The sequence below is a fragment of the Scyliorhinus canicula genome, chromosome 9 (assembly GCF_902713615.1).
Source record: "Scyliorhinus canicula chromosome 9, sScyCan1.1, whole genome shotgun sequence".
NCBI lineage: Eukaryota > Metazoa > Chordata > Chondrichthyes > Carcharhiniformes > Scyliorhinidae > Scyliorhinus > Scyliorhinus canicula.
Window position 1 is genome coordinate 126127870 of NC_052154.1, and position 16611 is coordinate 126144480.

At 50.9% G+C, this 16611-nt stretch overlaps 1 protein-coding gene across 1 annotated transcript in view; it reads right to left on the minus strand.

Annotated features, from left to right (window-relative positions):
* The window catches only part of LOC119971662 (immunoglobulin superfamily member 22-like), a 148213-nt gene that overhangs the window by 64682 nt on the left and 66920 nt on the right, over positions 1-16611 (minus strand). Inside the window, exon 12 of the mRNA XM_038807516.1 lies at positions 5674-5798. Within this exon, the coding sequence (XP_038663444.1) occupies positions 5674-5798 (125 nt within the window). The remainder of the gene's footprint in view (positions 1-5673; positions 5799-16611) is intronic.

The following is a 16611-nucleotide window of genomic DNA, read 5'->3' on the forward strand; positions in this document are numbered from 1 at the left end:
TCTTGGAAAGAGCACCCCACCCAGGCTCACACCCCCGCCCCCACCCGAACCCCACAACCCAGTAACCCCACCCAACACTAAGGGCAATTTTGGACACTAAGGGCAATTTAGCATGGCCAATCCACCTAACCTGCACATCTTTGGACTGTGGGAGGAAACCGGAGCACCCGAAGGAAACCCACACACACGGGGAGAACGGGCAGACTCCACACAAACAGTGACCCAAGCCGGGAATCGAACCAGGGACCCTGGAGCTGTGAAGCAATTGTGCTAACCACAATGCTACTGTGCTGCCCAAGGGATGGAAGAGGGTGCTGGGCAAAAAGCATTGAGAAAGGAGGCCAGTGCCTGGGCAATCCCACATTTTGTATGCCTCATTGGAGGTACTGCTGAAGGCAGTAATAAATTGAAGAAATTCCCTGTTCCCTGCCAGTTGCAACAGGTAGCCTGCAAAGCCCACAAAGAAGACATGCTTGGACGTGGTTAACAAGGTCAGCAGCGGAAGCATGGTGAGAAGGAATTTGATGCACTGTCACAAAATGTTTCAGTGACCTTCTCAGGTCTGGCAAATTGGATGCAAAGATAGAACCAGATGGCATGCAACTTGGTCAGCATGCAGCAGAGGACAAAAGAGAAGGGAATTATGGGAGATGCACATAGTTCTGATGATGGGAGAGATGTGTGTTCAGCAGCCCCTAGAAGCTTCAAGCGTGGATTGAAAAATGCCATTGCATCTTGATGTGGCCAAAATGAGGGAAGCACATTGACACCGGGGATGGAGAAACGGTGGTCTACTATAGACAGTATGGGAATATTTTCGTGTCCAAGGGGTTGTGGGTTGATCTGGCTGTAGTCAGTCCCCTTCTATTTTACCTTGAGTCTTATTCCATTATTGTATAAACAGGACCATTCACACTGGTGCTGTGCTCTGTAAGTAGGACTTCCAGCTGCTGCTAGCCTGCAGTGCGGACCCTGCTGCAAAATTAGTTTATTTAAATAACCATGTTGTTTTCCCATTATCTATTTGTGGGATGTGAGCATCACTTATAACTTTGCTCACAAGTCTGGGTTGCGGCACTGTATCAGATGATTTTTGGAAGTCCATGTACCCCACATCAACAAGGGCGGCACGGTGGCACAGTATTTAGCACTGCTGCCTCACAGCTTCAGGGACCTGGATTCAATTCCAGCCGCAGGTGATTGTCTCTGTGGAGTTTGCACTTTTTCACTGTGTCTGCGTGGGTTTCCTTTGGATCCTCCAGTTTCTTCCCACAGTCCAAAGATGTGCAGGTTAGGTGGATTGGCCATGCTAAATTGCCCCTTAGTGTCCAGAAGGTTAGGTGGGTTTACAGGGATAGGGCAGAGGAGTGGGCCTAAGTAGGGTGCTCGTTCCAAGGGCCAGTGCAGACTTGAAGGGCTGAATGGTCTCCTTCTGCACTGCAGGGAATCTATGATTCTATTGCCCTCATCAAGGCTCTCTGTTGCCTCTTCAAAAAAGCAGGAGGCAGAGATTATGGATAATGGGCAGGTACTCTAATTAGCAGGCTATAATTAATGATATCTCATAAGGATCTGTGCTGGGTCCTCAACTATTCACTGTATTTATTGACAACTTAGATGATGGGATAGAAAATCTACGGTCGCGATTCACCCTAAAAATTTCAAAATGTCGTTTTGGACATGTTTGGCAGGATGCCTCACATCGGCCACATTGGCGAGATTGCGGCTTGATTTCATGTTGACTTAGTCTCAACAATGAGCCCCCTCTTGAATCTCACCATTACTGGCTCCCTCGCTGTCTGATTAGCCCGACTCACGCCTCAGCAACTAACAAGTGGAAGCTGCTTTTAAAGGCTCCCTCAGCACTCAGTACCAGTCAAGAGGATGACAGCACGGAAACCTGCTCCTCGCTTTGGGGATGCCGACCTGGTCAGGCTTCTTGGATGAGAGGCAGAGAACCCTGTTCACCAACGGGGTCAGGGGACAAGCAGCGGGGTCAGCAATGCCGCCCAGGTGGCAATAACAGCTGCAGTGAGTGCAGGCGGCATGACAAGGAGGACCACCGTCCAATATTGGAAGAGGTGACCGACCTCCAACAAGCTGCAATGGCTAAGTTATCATCGCTCTCATGGCAACAGTCCTGCCTGCCACCCCTCAATTTCCCAACCCCCCCACTCCCCCCCCAATCCACTGGCTGACACCCTGCACTCTCCCGACACCTGAAATTCGTACGTGTTCCTCAGAAACCCCTGGCACCCACCAGCACAAGCCCTTCATGTCCAGGTGCGATGCCCATACATGCCACCTGCTTTAGACCCCCAGACCCATCAAGCGTGCAACTCACAATGTCCTCTTTTTGTTCCTGCAGCAGAAGATAGCCCATAATAGGAGAGAAAGGCAAAAATGTGGAGCGGGTGCGAGAGATCAGAGTCCTCATCCCCTATGAGGAATAGGCTCTGGAGATCGCAAGGTTGTCTGAGGAGAGAGCAGTGAGGATCCATGTCCCTTCATCCAGATGACCTGTCTGAAGTGAGTTGTTGATGTCCGACAAAATGATCCTTCCTTTTCACTGACCATATGTCCATTGTCTTGCAGGATCACCATCTGATGAGGCAGTGCCACCTGGAGTCCTGCGCCAAAAGGACACCTTTGGGGAAAGCTCAGACGAGAACACTGGTGATGTGTCACAGCTATCATCCTCACCTTCCACCAGCGCAGAGACACACACCATAGTGGGCAAAACTAGTGGATAGGCTTCAGGGGCACTATCCTGCGAGTACCATACAGTAGCTGATGCACATCAGTTGGAGGCAGGAACATCCAAGGGAGATAGCAGTCGGAGGTCCGCTGGATCACAGGACTCAGCTGGGTCCCAGCCAGGTGAGCCTCTGGACAAGGTTCTCCAAAAGCTGATGCAGATGATAGGACACGGCCGTGACGTTCAGGTGGGGATGTCAGCAACATTCCAGTGACGGCAAGGTGATTGAAGGAATTCCAATTCCTTCAGGTACAGGAGATGGCGCTGACAATCGGTGGCTCCCAGACCTACACTGTGAGGGTGGCGACCACAGTGCAAAACCTGGAGCGCGACCTCCGCGCCTTCAGTGTTGGTGTCCAAGGCTTGGCTCAGTCGATGAAAACCATGGCTGAGGGCCTCGACATTATGTCCAAGTCAATGAGGGACATGTCCCAGACACAGGTGGACATTGTCGAGGCACTTCAGAGCACTATGGTGCAGACAATGCGGAGTGGCAGCGCCAGATGACTCAGAGGCTTCTGGAGCTCACTCCAACTGCCCCTCCATCCAATGGATTCACCCTATGAGCACTCTCAGGGAAGAGGAAGGGCTGAAGCCCAACCAGTGGTCTTCCATCAAGAAGACTACGGCGGTCTCCATTTCTTCTGAATCCCCTCCTCCTGACACTGGCGGATCTTAAGGGCAGTGGGCATAACAGGCTGGCACGGCAATGCCTGTGACACCGGTAAGTCAGCCGGAGCCTTCTAGATCCAGGCCCTCCAGAGGACGGTCCGCCAAGGTCATCAAGGGCCACGGGGTACGGAAAGCAGCAGGTTGCCTCCATCTCTGCTGTGCACCCTGGGGACACACCTAGACATGGCAGTAGACCATGGAGGGTCAAGAAGAGTGAGGAGCACTGAGTGGGCACTGGTGAGGTCACAATCCGTAGCTAGGGTGAATGGAAATCTGTCACATTGAAACGTTCACATAAAAATATTTTACACCTGATACATTTGAAGCCTCTGTCACTTTAATCTTCACAGATGACCTGCCCGCACCCCCACCCCGTTACTCCCACTCCTCCCCCTGCTGGCCCCCATTGCAGATTCCATCATGAGGATGGATGTGCGTGCCCTGTCAGCAGAAAGACAGGAGTCAGACTTAATCAGATCCTGAGGAGGACCAGAGCTTTCATCACAGTGAGTGTTCATCACTCTCCTGTCTTGTATAGGGACTCATAGACAGTGCCAACGCAGGCCCATTACTTTGGAGTGATGGTACATAGACCTTTGGTGGGGGGGGACAGGTGGTCAAGGGGGGGGGGGGGGTTGAGGTGATGGACACAGCCTTGTCCTCGGATAATCTGGAGGCATGGAGGGCCTCGCTGATCCTCCTGCATGTCGGAACCTCGCCACCAACTGTCCCATCTCCACCTCATCCTCCAGCCCCTCCTGGTCTGTCACCTCCTCCTCCTCTTCAGATGAGGTGACATGTCCTTTCGTCTCCTCCTCCTCCAGCATGTTGCCCCACTGTTGTGCAAGATTGTGGAGGGCAGATAAAAGACCACTACCAAGTGGGAGACCCTCTCGGGGGGGGGGGGGGGGGGGGGTGTACTGTAGAGCCTCGCCAGAACGGTCCAGGCATTGAAACCGAACACTGAGCAGCCCGATGCACCACTTAATGACAGAATGCTTTCCAACGTGGGCCTCATGATAATGGGTCTCTGCCTCGGTCTCAGACCTCCACCGCGGCATCATCAGCCATGTCCTCAGCGATATCCCTTGTTCCCCACAAGCTAACCTGCCGTCCTGGGGTGATCCTAGACACATCGGGATCTCTGAGTGCCTCAGGATGTAGCTGTCATGCACGCTCCCAGGGTAGCAGCACACACGTGCATGATCCTGAGTCTGTGGTCACACACATTCTGAACATCCAAGAAATGGATAGGTTGCTCTTTCAGAAGGCCAGTGCAGATTTGATGGGCCAAAATGTCTCCTTTTGCACTGCAGAAATTCTTTGAATAAAGAGTTGCAGAAGTTTGGAACTTTATTCTGCAAATGGCAATACATGTTAGATCTGTTGTTAATTTTAAATCTGAGATTGATAGATTTTTGCTCTCGATCTTCCTCTTTCCCGTGGAGGCACTCTGAGTACAGACACAGGGTTGATTTAACATTACACCCACCACGTGGGTTGCAGCAGACTGGTTTGTCAGTCTGAGTAGCTATAGAAGGATTAACAGTAGTGGTGAATCTAAGTAGGAGAATTGTAAATAGTTCAATAAACAATCCTGCATAAAGAGGATACATGGGGTGAAATTTTCCAGCCCGTCATGCCAGCAGGATCTCCTGGTCCCTCCCACAGTGGCATCCCTGGTGGCAGAGGGTGTGGGCAAAACCCTATAGACATCACCTAAAGATCCCGCCAGTGGAAAGCTTGCCACGAGGGGGGGGGGGGGGGGGCGTCTGGAAGATTCAACCCATAGAGTCTTCCTATGCACCCTCCTTTGTCCCAGATCTTTTAGGTTGCAGAACAATCGTGATCTCAGTGAATTACAAATCAGGGTTAATTTGTGAAATGAACTATTCTTGTTTCCATATTTTTCTTCTGTTCCATGGTGAGTACCCTCCAAACTCAGATTGATGAGTAGGAGTGGATGAGGATAAATGTATCATGCTCATATTGCAATCAACAGTCAATATCACCCAGGCAGCATGTCAGTCATAATGTAGCTAGAGGATTTCTCAGTCTCAACCTTTTACTATAACTCATAATAATGATTTTCATGTTTACATATATTTTTTGAGGGTCACGAAGAATCCAGCATGGGTTTGTAGTGTCAAACAGAAAGTAAGGACCTCATATCCTCAAGTAACATGGGGTAACCAATTATCCTCAGCCAATAGGATCCGGGCAGGTGATAACAATATACATACCTCTTTTCCATCCTTTAGCCACACTCCATCAACTTTCTCGTCATTCAGCACCACACAGAATTCCGCAGGTTGACCTGTCTGAGGGTGGGCATCAGACATTCCACTCTTTACTGTAGCAAACCGATCTGGAAATTTGTGAAAATTACACATTTGTTAATACGTAGTACTGGCCATAGCTGCAGCATACTCTGCTCACACATTCCCTAACCCATATTTATGCACACTCCTGATTATATGTTCACACCCTTCCTAATCATTGACGCTATTAACCATCCAATCCCACTCACTCACATCCCCCAGATACAGTTACAAACTTTTGCTTGCAAACCTTCACATCTTCATTGTCACACCTGTGGTGATATGCATCACTGTAGACACACAAGGGGTTAATGTAAGTACACGTAAACTAGCTAGACACTAGAGGGAGCACCAGAGACATGACACACAGACACTTAACCAATAGGTCAGTAAGATAGGACACGACCAACGGGCATTCACGATACACACAGAGGTGACACTACCACAGGGGAGCATTACACCAACCCATATATAAAGGACACAGCACACATGATCTTCCTCTTTCCAGTGGAGACACTGTGAGTACAGACACAGGGTTGATTCAACATTACACCCACCACGGGGATTGCAGCAGACTGGTTCGTCAGTCTGAGTAGCTATAGAAGGATTAACAGTAGTGGTGAATCTAAGTAGGAGAATTGTAAATAGTTCAATAAACGTGTTGAGGTTATCTCCACGTCTGAACTTTCCTTTGTCAGAGTGCACATCAAGGAAGCAGCTTATGCTACGCCAAGAGCATAACAAAACAACACCCAATGATCACCCTCCCAATTGCATATTGACACATCCTCCTGACAGCATACTCCACACCCTCTCAATCATACATTTTCACACCACATTATACTTGTATATCCTCCTGATCACAAATACTCACATCTTCCTGGTAAAGTGCTTCCACCTTCAAAGGTACACACACTCACCTCATCCCGACCATACACCAACATATTCTCCCAGTCACATATTCAGATACCTTTTCAACACTCTAACACCTGCCCAATCGCACAACTGCACACTGCTAAACCTTCTTTCATTCCCATACTTTTTGATTGTGTACTAATATCCTCCTAATTACACCCTCTAGCATCCTCTTTATTACACATTCTAACAGTGACAGCAGTGTATACCATCTACAAGATGCACTGCAGGAACTCACCAAGGCTCCTTCGGCAATACATTCCAAACTTACAACCACCACTGTCTAAAAGGACAAGAGCAGCAGACACGTGGGAACCACCACCGGGAAGTTCCCCTCCAAGCCACCCCTAATCCTGACTTGGAAATATGTTCATTGTCACTGGGTCAAAATCCGGGAACTCACTCCCTAACAGCACTGTGCATGTACCTACATCACAGCAGTTCAAGAAGGCAGCTCACCACCGCCTTCTCAAGGGCAATTAGGGATGGTCAATAAATGATTGCCCAGACAGCGATGTCCACTCCAGTAAAATAATTTTTTTTAAAACCTCCAAAAAATATCACTATTTTGCACTCTCATACCCTTCTAATTGAAAACTCTCCTCCCAAATTTTAGTGAAGGAAATCTGACCCACAGTAACATGGTTGATTCTTAAATATCCTCTGAAATGGCCCAGTAAGTCACTCAGTTGCATCAAACCACGGCCAAGTCTCAGGGGAATGAAACTGGACAGACAATCCAGTATCAACCTTGGCAACGGAAATGACAACAGCCAGCTCAGCCCTGTTGACCCTGTAAAGTCCTCCCAACTAACATCAGGAGCTAGTGTCAAAATTGGGAAAGCTGTCCCACAGGCTAGTCAAGTAATAGCCTGGCATAGTCATCATCATGGATTCATGCCTTAGACAATATGCCAGTCACCACCAGCACCATCTCATGCAGAGGTGGCAGCACAGTGGTATACAGTAGAGAGGGGGTTGCCCTGGAATTCCTCAACATTTTCCGTATTGAACAGCAATTGGAGGAAGCATTCAGGGTGGCAGGGGCACCGAAGGCATTCTGGGTGAGGGGCTTCATTACCAAGAGGGGCTTGGTAGCACCACTGCTGACCAAGCTGGCCGAGTCCTAAAGGATATAGCTGCTAGACTGGGTCTGCGAGAGGTGGTGAGGAAACTAACAAGAGAAAAACATACTTTTTAAAATAAGTTTAGAGTACCCAATTCATTTTTTCCAATTAAGGGGCAATTTAGCGTGGCCAATTCACCTACCCTGCACATCTTTGGGTTGTGGGGGCGAAACCCATGCAAACACAGGGAGAATGTGCAAACTCCACACGGACAGTGACCCAGAGCCGGAATTGAACATGGGACCTCGGCGCTGTGAGGAAGCAGTGCTAACCACTGTGCCACCGTGATGCCCAGAAAAAACATACTTTTTAAAAAATAAATATATTTATTCAAATTTTCAACGATTTTCAACAAAACGCTCCAAACAGAAAAAGGAATAAAGGACAAAACAAGCAAAAATTATACATGGGATTTCCAACAAAATACAATAACCCCCATTTAACAAATAAACACGCCAGTAAGGAAAACGCCCCACTCTAATCAAAACAAAAAAGAAAAACCAACCGCCCCCCCCACTGGGTTGCTGCTGCTGTTGACCTCCACCTAACGTTCCGCGAGAAAGTCTAGGAACGGTTGCCACCACCTGGAGAACCCCTGCACAGACCCTCGCAAGGCAAACTTTATCCTTTCCAGCTTGATGAACCCTGCCATATCGTTAATCCAAGCTTCCAAGCTTGGGGGCTTCGCATCCCTCCACATTAGTAGGATCCTCCGCCGGGCTATCAGGGACACAAAGGCCAGAACACCGGCCTCATTCGGCTCCTGAACTCCCGGCTCGTCCCATACCCCAAATAATGCTATTCCCCAGATCGCTTGACCCGGGTGTTCACCACTTTGGACATAGTCCTCGTGAAGCCCCTCCAGAACCCCTCCAGCGCCGGGCACGTCCAAAACATATGGGCGTGATTTGCTGGGCTCCCCAAGCACCTCTCACACCTGTCCTCCACCCCAAAAAACCTACTCATCCTCGCCCCCGTCATATGCGCACTATGAACAACTTTGAACTGTATTAGGCTGAGCCTGGCGCAAGAGGAGGAGGAATTAACCCTACTCAGGGCATCAGCCCGCAGATCCTCATCCAGCTCCTCCCCGAGCTCCTCCTCCCACTTGCCCTTTAACTCCTCCACCAAGGCCTCCTCCACTTCCTGCAGTTCCTGATAGATCGACGAGACCTTGCCTTCTCCAACCCATACGCCCAAAATCACCCTGTCCTGAATCCTTCGTGCTGGGAGCAGCGGAAATTCCCTCACCTGCCGTCTCACAAGCGCCCTCACTTGCATGTACCTAAAAGCATTCCCGGGAGGTAACCCAAATTTCTCCTCTAGCGCCGCTAGGCTCGCAAAAGTCCCATCGATGAATAGGTCCCCCATTCTTTTAATCCCTGCCCGGTGCCAGTTCAGAAACCCCCCAACCATCCTACCCTGAACGAACTTGTCGTTCTCTCGTATCGGGGACCAGACCGAGGCCCTCACCTCGCCCCTATGTCGCCTCCACTGCCCCCAGATCTTCAGAGTCGCCGCCACTACTGGACTCGTGGTGTACCTTGTCGGCGGGAGCGGCAAAGGTGCCGTCACCAAGGCCCCGCAGACTCGTACCCACACAAGACGCCACCTCTAGCCTCTTCCACGCCGCCCCCTCTCCCTCCATTACCCACTTACGGATCATCACCACATTAGCTGCCCAATAATAGCCACATAGATTCGGCAGCGCCAGCCCCCCCTCTGTCCCTGCTACACTCCAAAAACACCCTCTTCACCCTCGGGGTCTTATTCGCCCATACGAATCCCATAATGCTCCTGCTTACCCATTTAAAAAAAGCCTTGGGGATTAGGATGGGCAGGCACTGGAACACAAACAGGAACCTTGGGAGGACCATCATCTTGACCGACTGCACCCTACCCGCCAGGGAGAGTGGCAGCATATCCCATCTCTTGAAATCCTCCTCCATCTGTTCCACCAAACCTGCCAAATTGGGCTTATGCAGGGCCCCCCAGTTCCTAGCTACCTGGATTCCCAGGTATCGAAAGCTCTTCCCTGCCCTCTTCAGCGGTAGCTCGTCTATCCCCCTTCCCCGGTCCCTCGCATGCACCACAAAGCGCTCACTCTTCCCCACGTTGAGCTTATAACACGAAAAGTCCCCAAACTCCCCAATGATCCGCATAACCTCCAGCATCCCCTCCACTGGGTCTGCAACATGTAACAGCAGGTCATCAGCATATAACGACACCCGGTGTTCCTCCCCGCCCCGGACCAATCCCCTCCAGTTCCTAGACTCCCTCAGTGCCATGGCCAGTGGCTCAATTGCCAGTGCAAACATCAAGGGGGATAAGGGACACCCCTGCCTTCTCCCGGGTACAACCTAAAGTACTCTGACCTCCGCCGGTTCATAGCCACACTCGCCACTGGGGCCCTATATAACAGCCTGACACACCTTATGAACCCTTCCCCAAACCCAAACCTCCTAAGTACTTCCCAGAGATACTCCCACTCCACCCGATCGAAGGCCTTCTCCGCGTCCATGGCCGCCACTGCCTCCGGTTCCCCCTCCTCCGAGTGCATCATGCTCACATTTAAGAGCCTCCGCACATTCATGTTTAACTGCCTGCCCTTCACAAACCTCATCTGGTCCTCATGGATCACCCCCAGGACACAGTCCTCAATCCTCGTAGCCAGAACCTTCGCCAATAACTTAGCGTCTACATTGAGGAGCGAAATCGGCCTATACGATCCACATTGCAATGGATCCTCGTCCCGCTTCAAAATCAGCGAGATCAGTGCCCAGGATATTGTCGGGCGCAGGGTCCGCTCCTCCCTCGCTTCATTAAAAGTTCTCACCAGCAACGGGCCCAGCAGGTCCACATACTTTCTGGAAAATTGAACCGGGAACCCGTCCGGTCCCGGAGCCTTCCCCGCCTGCATGCTCCCCAATCCCTTAACCATCTCCTCCAGCCCAATCGGCGCCCCAAACCAGCCACCTGCTCCTCCTCCACCCTCGGGAACCTCAGTTGATCCAAGAATCGCTGCATCTCCTCCCCCCCCTCCGGGGGCTCAGACCTATACAGATCCCCATCGAAGTCCCTAAATACCTCGTTTATTCTCACCGCACTCCGCACCGTATTCCCCCCTCTATCTCTAATTCCACCAGTCTCCCTCGCTGCCTCCCTCTTACGAAACTGATGTGCCAGCATCCGGCTCGCCTTCTCCCCACACTCATGAAAATGAAAAATGAAAATCGCTTATTGTCACGAGTAGGCTTCAGATGAAGTTACGGTGAAAAGCCCCTAGTCGCCACATTCCGGCACCTGTTCGGGGAGGCTGTTACAGGAATTGAACTGTGCTGCTGGCTTGCCTTGGTCTGCTTTCAAAGCCAGCGATTTTGCTCAGTGAGCTAAACAGCCCCATGAATACCACCCCCCTGCATTTTCCTCCACTGCGCCTCTGCTTTTCCCGTGGTCAATAGATCAAATTCCATTTGGAGGTTTCGTCGCTCCCTAAGCAGCCCCTCCTCGGGGGCCTCTGCATAACTTCTGTCCACCTTTAATATCTCCCTCTCCCTCCTCTCTCTCTTCCCCCTATGGGCCCTAATGGAAATTAGCTCTCCCCTAACCACCTCCTTCAAATACTCCCAGACTACCCCACCTGCACCTCCCCATTATCGTTGGCCTCCATGTATCTTTGAATACACCCCCGGATCCATCCGCACACCTCCTCATCTGCCAACAGTCCCACATCGAGGTGCCATAACGGGCGCTGGTCCCTCTCCTCCCCCAACTCCAGCTCCACCCAATGCAGGGCGTGGTCCAAGATGGCTATAGCCAAATATTCCGTTCCCTCCACTTTTGGGATTAGTGCCCTACTCATTATAAAGAAATCTATCGTGGGCTTTATGGACGTGGGAGAAAAAAGAAAATTCTCTGGTCAACGGCCTGGCAAACCTCCACGGATCCACTCCCCCCATTTGGTCCATAAACCCCTTGAGCACGTTGGCCACGGCCGGCCTCTTACCCGTCCTGGACCTGGAACGGCCCAGTGCTGGGTCCAGCACCGTGTTGAAGTCCCTCCCCATTATCAAGCTCCCTGCCTCCAGATCCGGGATCCGACTCAACATATGTTTCATAAATCCGGCATCATCCCAATTTGGGGTATAAACGTTCACCAGTACCACCCGTGTCCCCTGCAACCTACCACTCACTATCACGTATCAACCTCCATTATCCGCCACAATATTCATCGCCTCAAATGACACCCGCTTCCCCACCAGTATCGCAACCCCTCTATTCTTTGCATCCAGCCCCGAGTGAAAGACCTGCCCTACCCATCCCTTCCTCAGCCTGACCTGATCTGCTACCTTCAAGTGTGTCTCCTCAAGCATGACCACATCTTCCTTCAGTGCCTTTAAGTGCGTGAACACCCGGGCCCTTTTGACCGACCCATTCAGGCCCCTCACATTCCATGTGATCAGCCGGATCAGGGGGCTATTCTTCTCCTCCCCACCCCCCTGCCAACTAGCCATCCCCTATTTTAAGCCAGCCACGTGCACGCGACTCCTGCACCCTCCAGTCCCCCAGGCGGCGGACCCCCGCCCCGACTCCCTCTTCTACCTCAAGCTCCCCTTTGGCCAATACAGCAGTAACCCAGTCCCCACACCCCCCCCCCCCCCCCCCCCCCCCCGCCCACACTCACCCCCCCACCCCACCCCCAGCCAGACCACCGTCCAGCCATTCTGCTCCCCCAATTATGCTCCCGTAAGTCAGCTGACTCCTGCTGACCCCGGCCACTCCCGCCATTCTAACGACCCCCCAATGTGGGAATGCCCCCCGCCTCCCCCTACCGATCAATATGCGCTCACCTCCTGCACCGCCCTCCCTCCCAAGCCCCGCCCCTCCCTACCTTAGCGCTTTCCATCCGAGCCGCCCCCGCCCCCAATGGCACGACTCCTTTTTCTGCGACCTCGCCCCAGCTCCCCGACCCCGGACCACCTGCCCCTATAGTACCAGCGCCCACACTCTCACACAGCCCCCACATCATATCCACTCACCCCTTCCCATTACCCCTCTTCCCAACCCAAAACCAGAAGAAGAAACACCCCCACAATACAGTAAACACCTGTTTTCCAGGTCCTCAAACTTCTCCTGCCACTTCTTGTGTAGTGCCTCGTGCGCCTCCACTTTCACCGCCAGGCCCAAAATCTCATCCTCGTTCTAGGAGGCCTTCTGCCGCACCCCTCGAATCGCCGCCCCTTGGGCCTTCTGGGTCTCTACCAGCTTATCTATCGAAGCCTTCATTGGCGACAGCATTTCTACTCTCAGCTCCGCAAAGCAGTTTTTGAGGAACTCCTGCTGCTCCCGCGACCACTGCGCCCACGCTGCTTGATCTCCTCCCGCCGCCATCTTGCTTTTCCTCCCCCCTCTCTTCGTTGCTCCAAAACTACTTTTTTGAACGCTCCACTCCTGGTCCACTCCATGCAGTGCTGGGGGAACCTTACTAACACCTTCCCACACTGGGAACCATCCTACAATTGCGCTGGGGCTCCTCAAAAGGGCCCAAACGTCCGTTCTTGGCGGGAGCTGCCAAACGTGCGACCTGGCTAAGCATGGCCGCAACCGGAAGTCCGGAAAAAACATACTTGACCTCATCTTGCCTGCTGCAGATGCATCTGACCATGCCAGGATCGGTGGGAATGACCACTGCATAGTCCTTGCGGAGACGATGTCTCATCTTCACATTGAGGATACACTTCATTGTGTTGTTTGGCACTACCACCGTGCTAAAGAGGATGGATTTGAACAGATCCAAAAACGCAAAACTGAGCAACCATTAAGCACTGTGCGCCATCAGCAACGTCAAAATTAAACTCATCCGCAATCTGTAACCTCATGGCCTGGGATATCTCCCACTCTACCATTACCACCAAGTAGTGGACCAACCCTGGTACAATGAAGAGTGCAGGAGGGAATGCCAGGAGCAACACAAGGCAAATCAAAAATGAGGTGCCAACCTAGTGAAGCTATAGGCTTGCCAAACAGTATAAGCAGCTGCTGACAGACAAAGCCATGCGATTCCACAACCAAAGGATCGGATCTACACTCTGCAGTCCTGCCACATCAAGCCATAAATGGTACCAGACAATTAAACAGCTCACTGAAGGAGGAGGCTCCGCAAATATCCCCATCATCACTGATCAGGGAGACCAACACATCAGTGCAAAAGATAAGGTGGTAGCATTTGCTACAATCTTCACCCAGAAGTGCCAAGTGTAGGATCAATCTTGGCCTCCTCCGGAGGTCTCCAGTATCAGAGACACCAGTTTTCAGCCAATTAGATTCACTCCACATTATATCAAGAAACGGATGAAGGCACGGGTACTACAAAGACTATGGGCCCTGACAATATTCCCATAACAGTACTCAAGACTTGTGCTGCAGATCTTGCCGCGCCCCTAACCAAGATATTCCATTACACTGACAACACTGGCAACTACCCGGCTATGTGAAGAATTGCCACAGTATATCCTGAACACAAAAAGTAGGACAAATCCAAATTGGCCAAATACTGCCCCATCAATCTACCCTCTTCGCACCCTACACCCTGTAAGGACTCCATCCCTTTCTCTCAGTTCCTTCGTCTCCATCGCATTTGTTCTGATGATGCCACTTTCCAAAGTGGTGCTTCAAAAATGTGTTCCTTCTTCCTCAACCATGGTTTCCCACCTACAGTTGTTTACAGGGCCCTCAACAGCATGTGGTCCATCTCCCGCGCCACTACCCTCGCCCCCTCTCCTCCCTCCCAAAACAAGGATAGAGTCCTCCTCATTCTCACATTTCACCCCACCAGCCTCCGTATGCAAAGCATAAATTCTCCGCCATTTTCGCCAACTCCAGAGTGATGCCACCACCAAACACATCTTCCCTTCACTCCCTCTGTCAGCGTTCCGCAGAGGCCGTTCCCTCCGAGATAATCTAGTCCATTCCTCCACCATACCCAGTACCTCTCCCATCACCCATGGCACCATCCCATGCAAATCGCAGAAGGTGTAACACCTACCCCTTTACCTCTTCCATGGTTAACATCCCAGGCCCAAAACACTCATTCCAGGTTAAGCAGCGTTTCACTTGCATCTCTTTCAATTTGGCCTACTGCATTCGCTGCTCCCAATGTGGTCTCCTCTATATCGGAGAGACCAAATGAAGACTGGGCGATTGCTTCCGTCTGTGTGCATTCAGGACCCTGACCTTCCCATTGCTTAACATTTTAACAAAAGGCCCTGCTCCCTTGCCCACATGTTTGTCCTTGGCCTGCTGCAATGTTCCAGTGAAGCTCAACACAAACTGGAGGAACAGCATCTCGTCTTCCGGTTAGGCACGCTACAGCCTTCTAGTCTCAACACCGAATTCAACAACTTCAGATGATCAGCTCTACCCTCCCTCAACCCCTTTGTTTTCATTCCATTTCATTTTAACTATCTTTTACCTTTTATTTCTTTCTTGTCTTTCTTTATACTCTCCTTACCTTTTCTTCCCTTTGCCTGCATCTTCTCTTTTGGTTTCAGATTCCAGCATTCGCAGTAATTTGCTTTTATGGCGTCAAAGAAAATGTTCCGCTGATTGTTCTCATACATAGCACAAGGGAAGGTGGTTGTTAGAGGTCAGTCATCTCAGCTCCAGGACATCACTGCAGGAGTTCCTCAGGGTAGTCTTCTAAGCCCAATGATTTTCAGTTGCTTCATCAATGACCTTCCTCCCATCATAAGGTTAGAAGTGGGGATGTTCGCCGAAGAATGCACAATGCTCTGCACCCTTTGCGACTCCTCAATTATTGAAGCAGTTCACGTCCAAGTGCACAAAACCTAAGACAATATCCAACCTTGGGCAGACAAGTGGCTTGTAACACTTGTGCCACACAAGTGCAAGACAATGACCATCTCCAACAAGAGAGAATCTAACCATTGCCCTATGAAATTCAATGACATTACCACTGCAGAATCCCCCACTACCAATATCCTAGGGATTATCACTGACCAGAAACTCAACAGGACAAGCCATATAAATACAATGATTACAACAGCAGGTCTCTGACTAGGAATCCTGCAGCAAGTAACTCAGTTCCTGACTCCCAAAAGTTTGCCTAGCATCTACAAAGCACAGATCAGGAGTGTAGTGGAATATTCTCCACTTGCCTGGATGAGTGCAGCTCCAACAACGGTCAAGAAGGTTGGCAACATCCAGGACAAAGCAGCCTGCTTGATTGTTCCTCCTTCCACAAAAGTTCAAACCCTCCACCACCGATGCACAGTAGCAGTAGTGTGTACCATCTACAGGATGCACAGCTGGACCTCACTAAGGCTCCTTAGACAGCACCTTCCAAACCGATGACTATTACCATCTCAAAGGACAATGGGAACACCACCACTTGGATGTTCCCCTCCAAGCCACTCAACATCCTGACTCGGAAATATATTGCCGTTCCTTCACTGTCACCGGGTCAAAATTCTGGATCTCCCTCCCTGACAGGACTGTGGATGTACCTATACCACAGGGACTGCAGCAGTTCAAGAAGGCCATCACTTTCTTACGGGCAATTATGGATGGGAAATAAATGCTAGTCTAGTCAGGACACCCACATCCCTTGAATCTAAAAAAATCCTCCTAAATGCTTATGCTCGCATTTGATCTCGCTCATGTGTAGTGCCTTCTAGTTTAGGGGTCTCCATTTGTTATTATTATTGCATTTATATGGGTAGTAGGGTCATTTGAAACCTCAGGTTAGGGCATCCGTGTCCTTTTGTGAGCTGCCCCAGGCCCAGATAATGGTTCCATG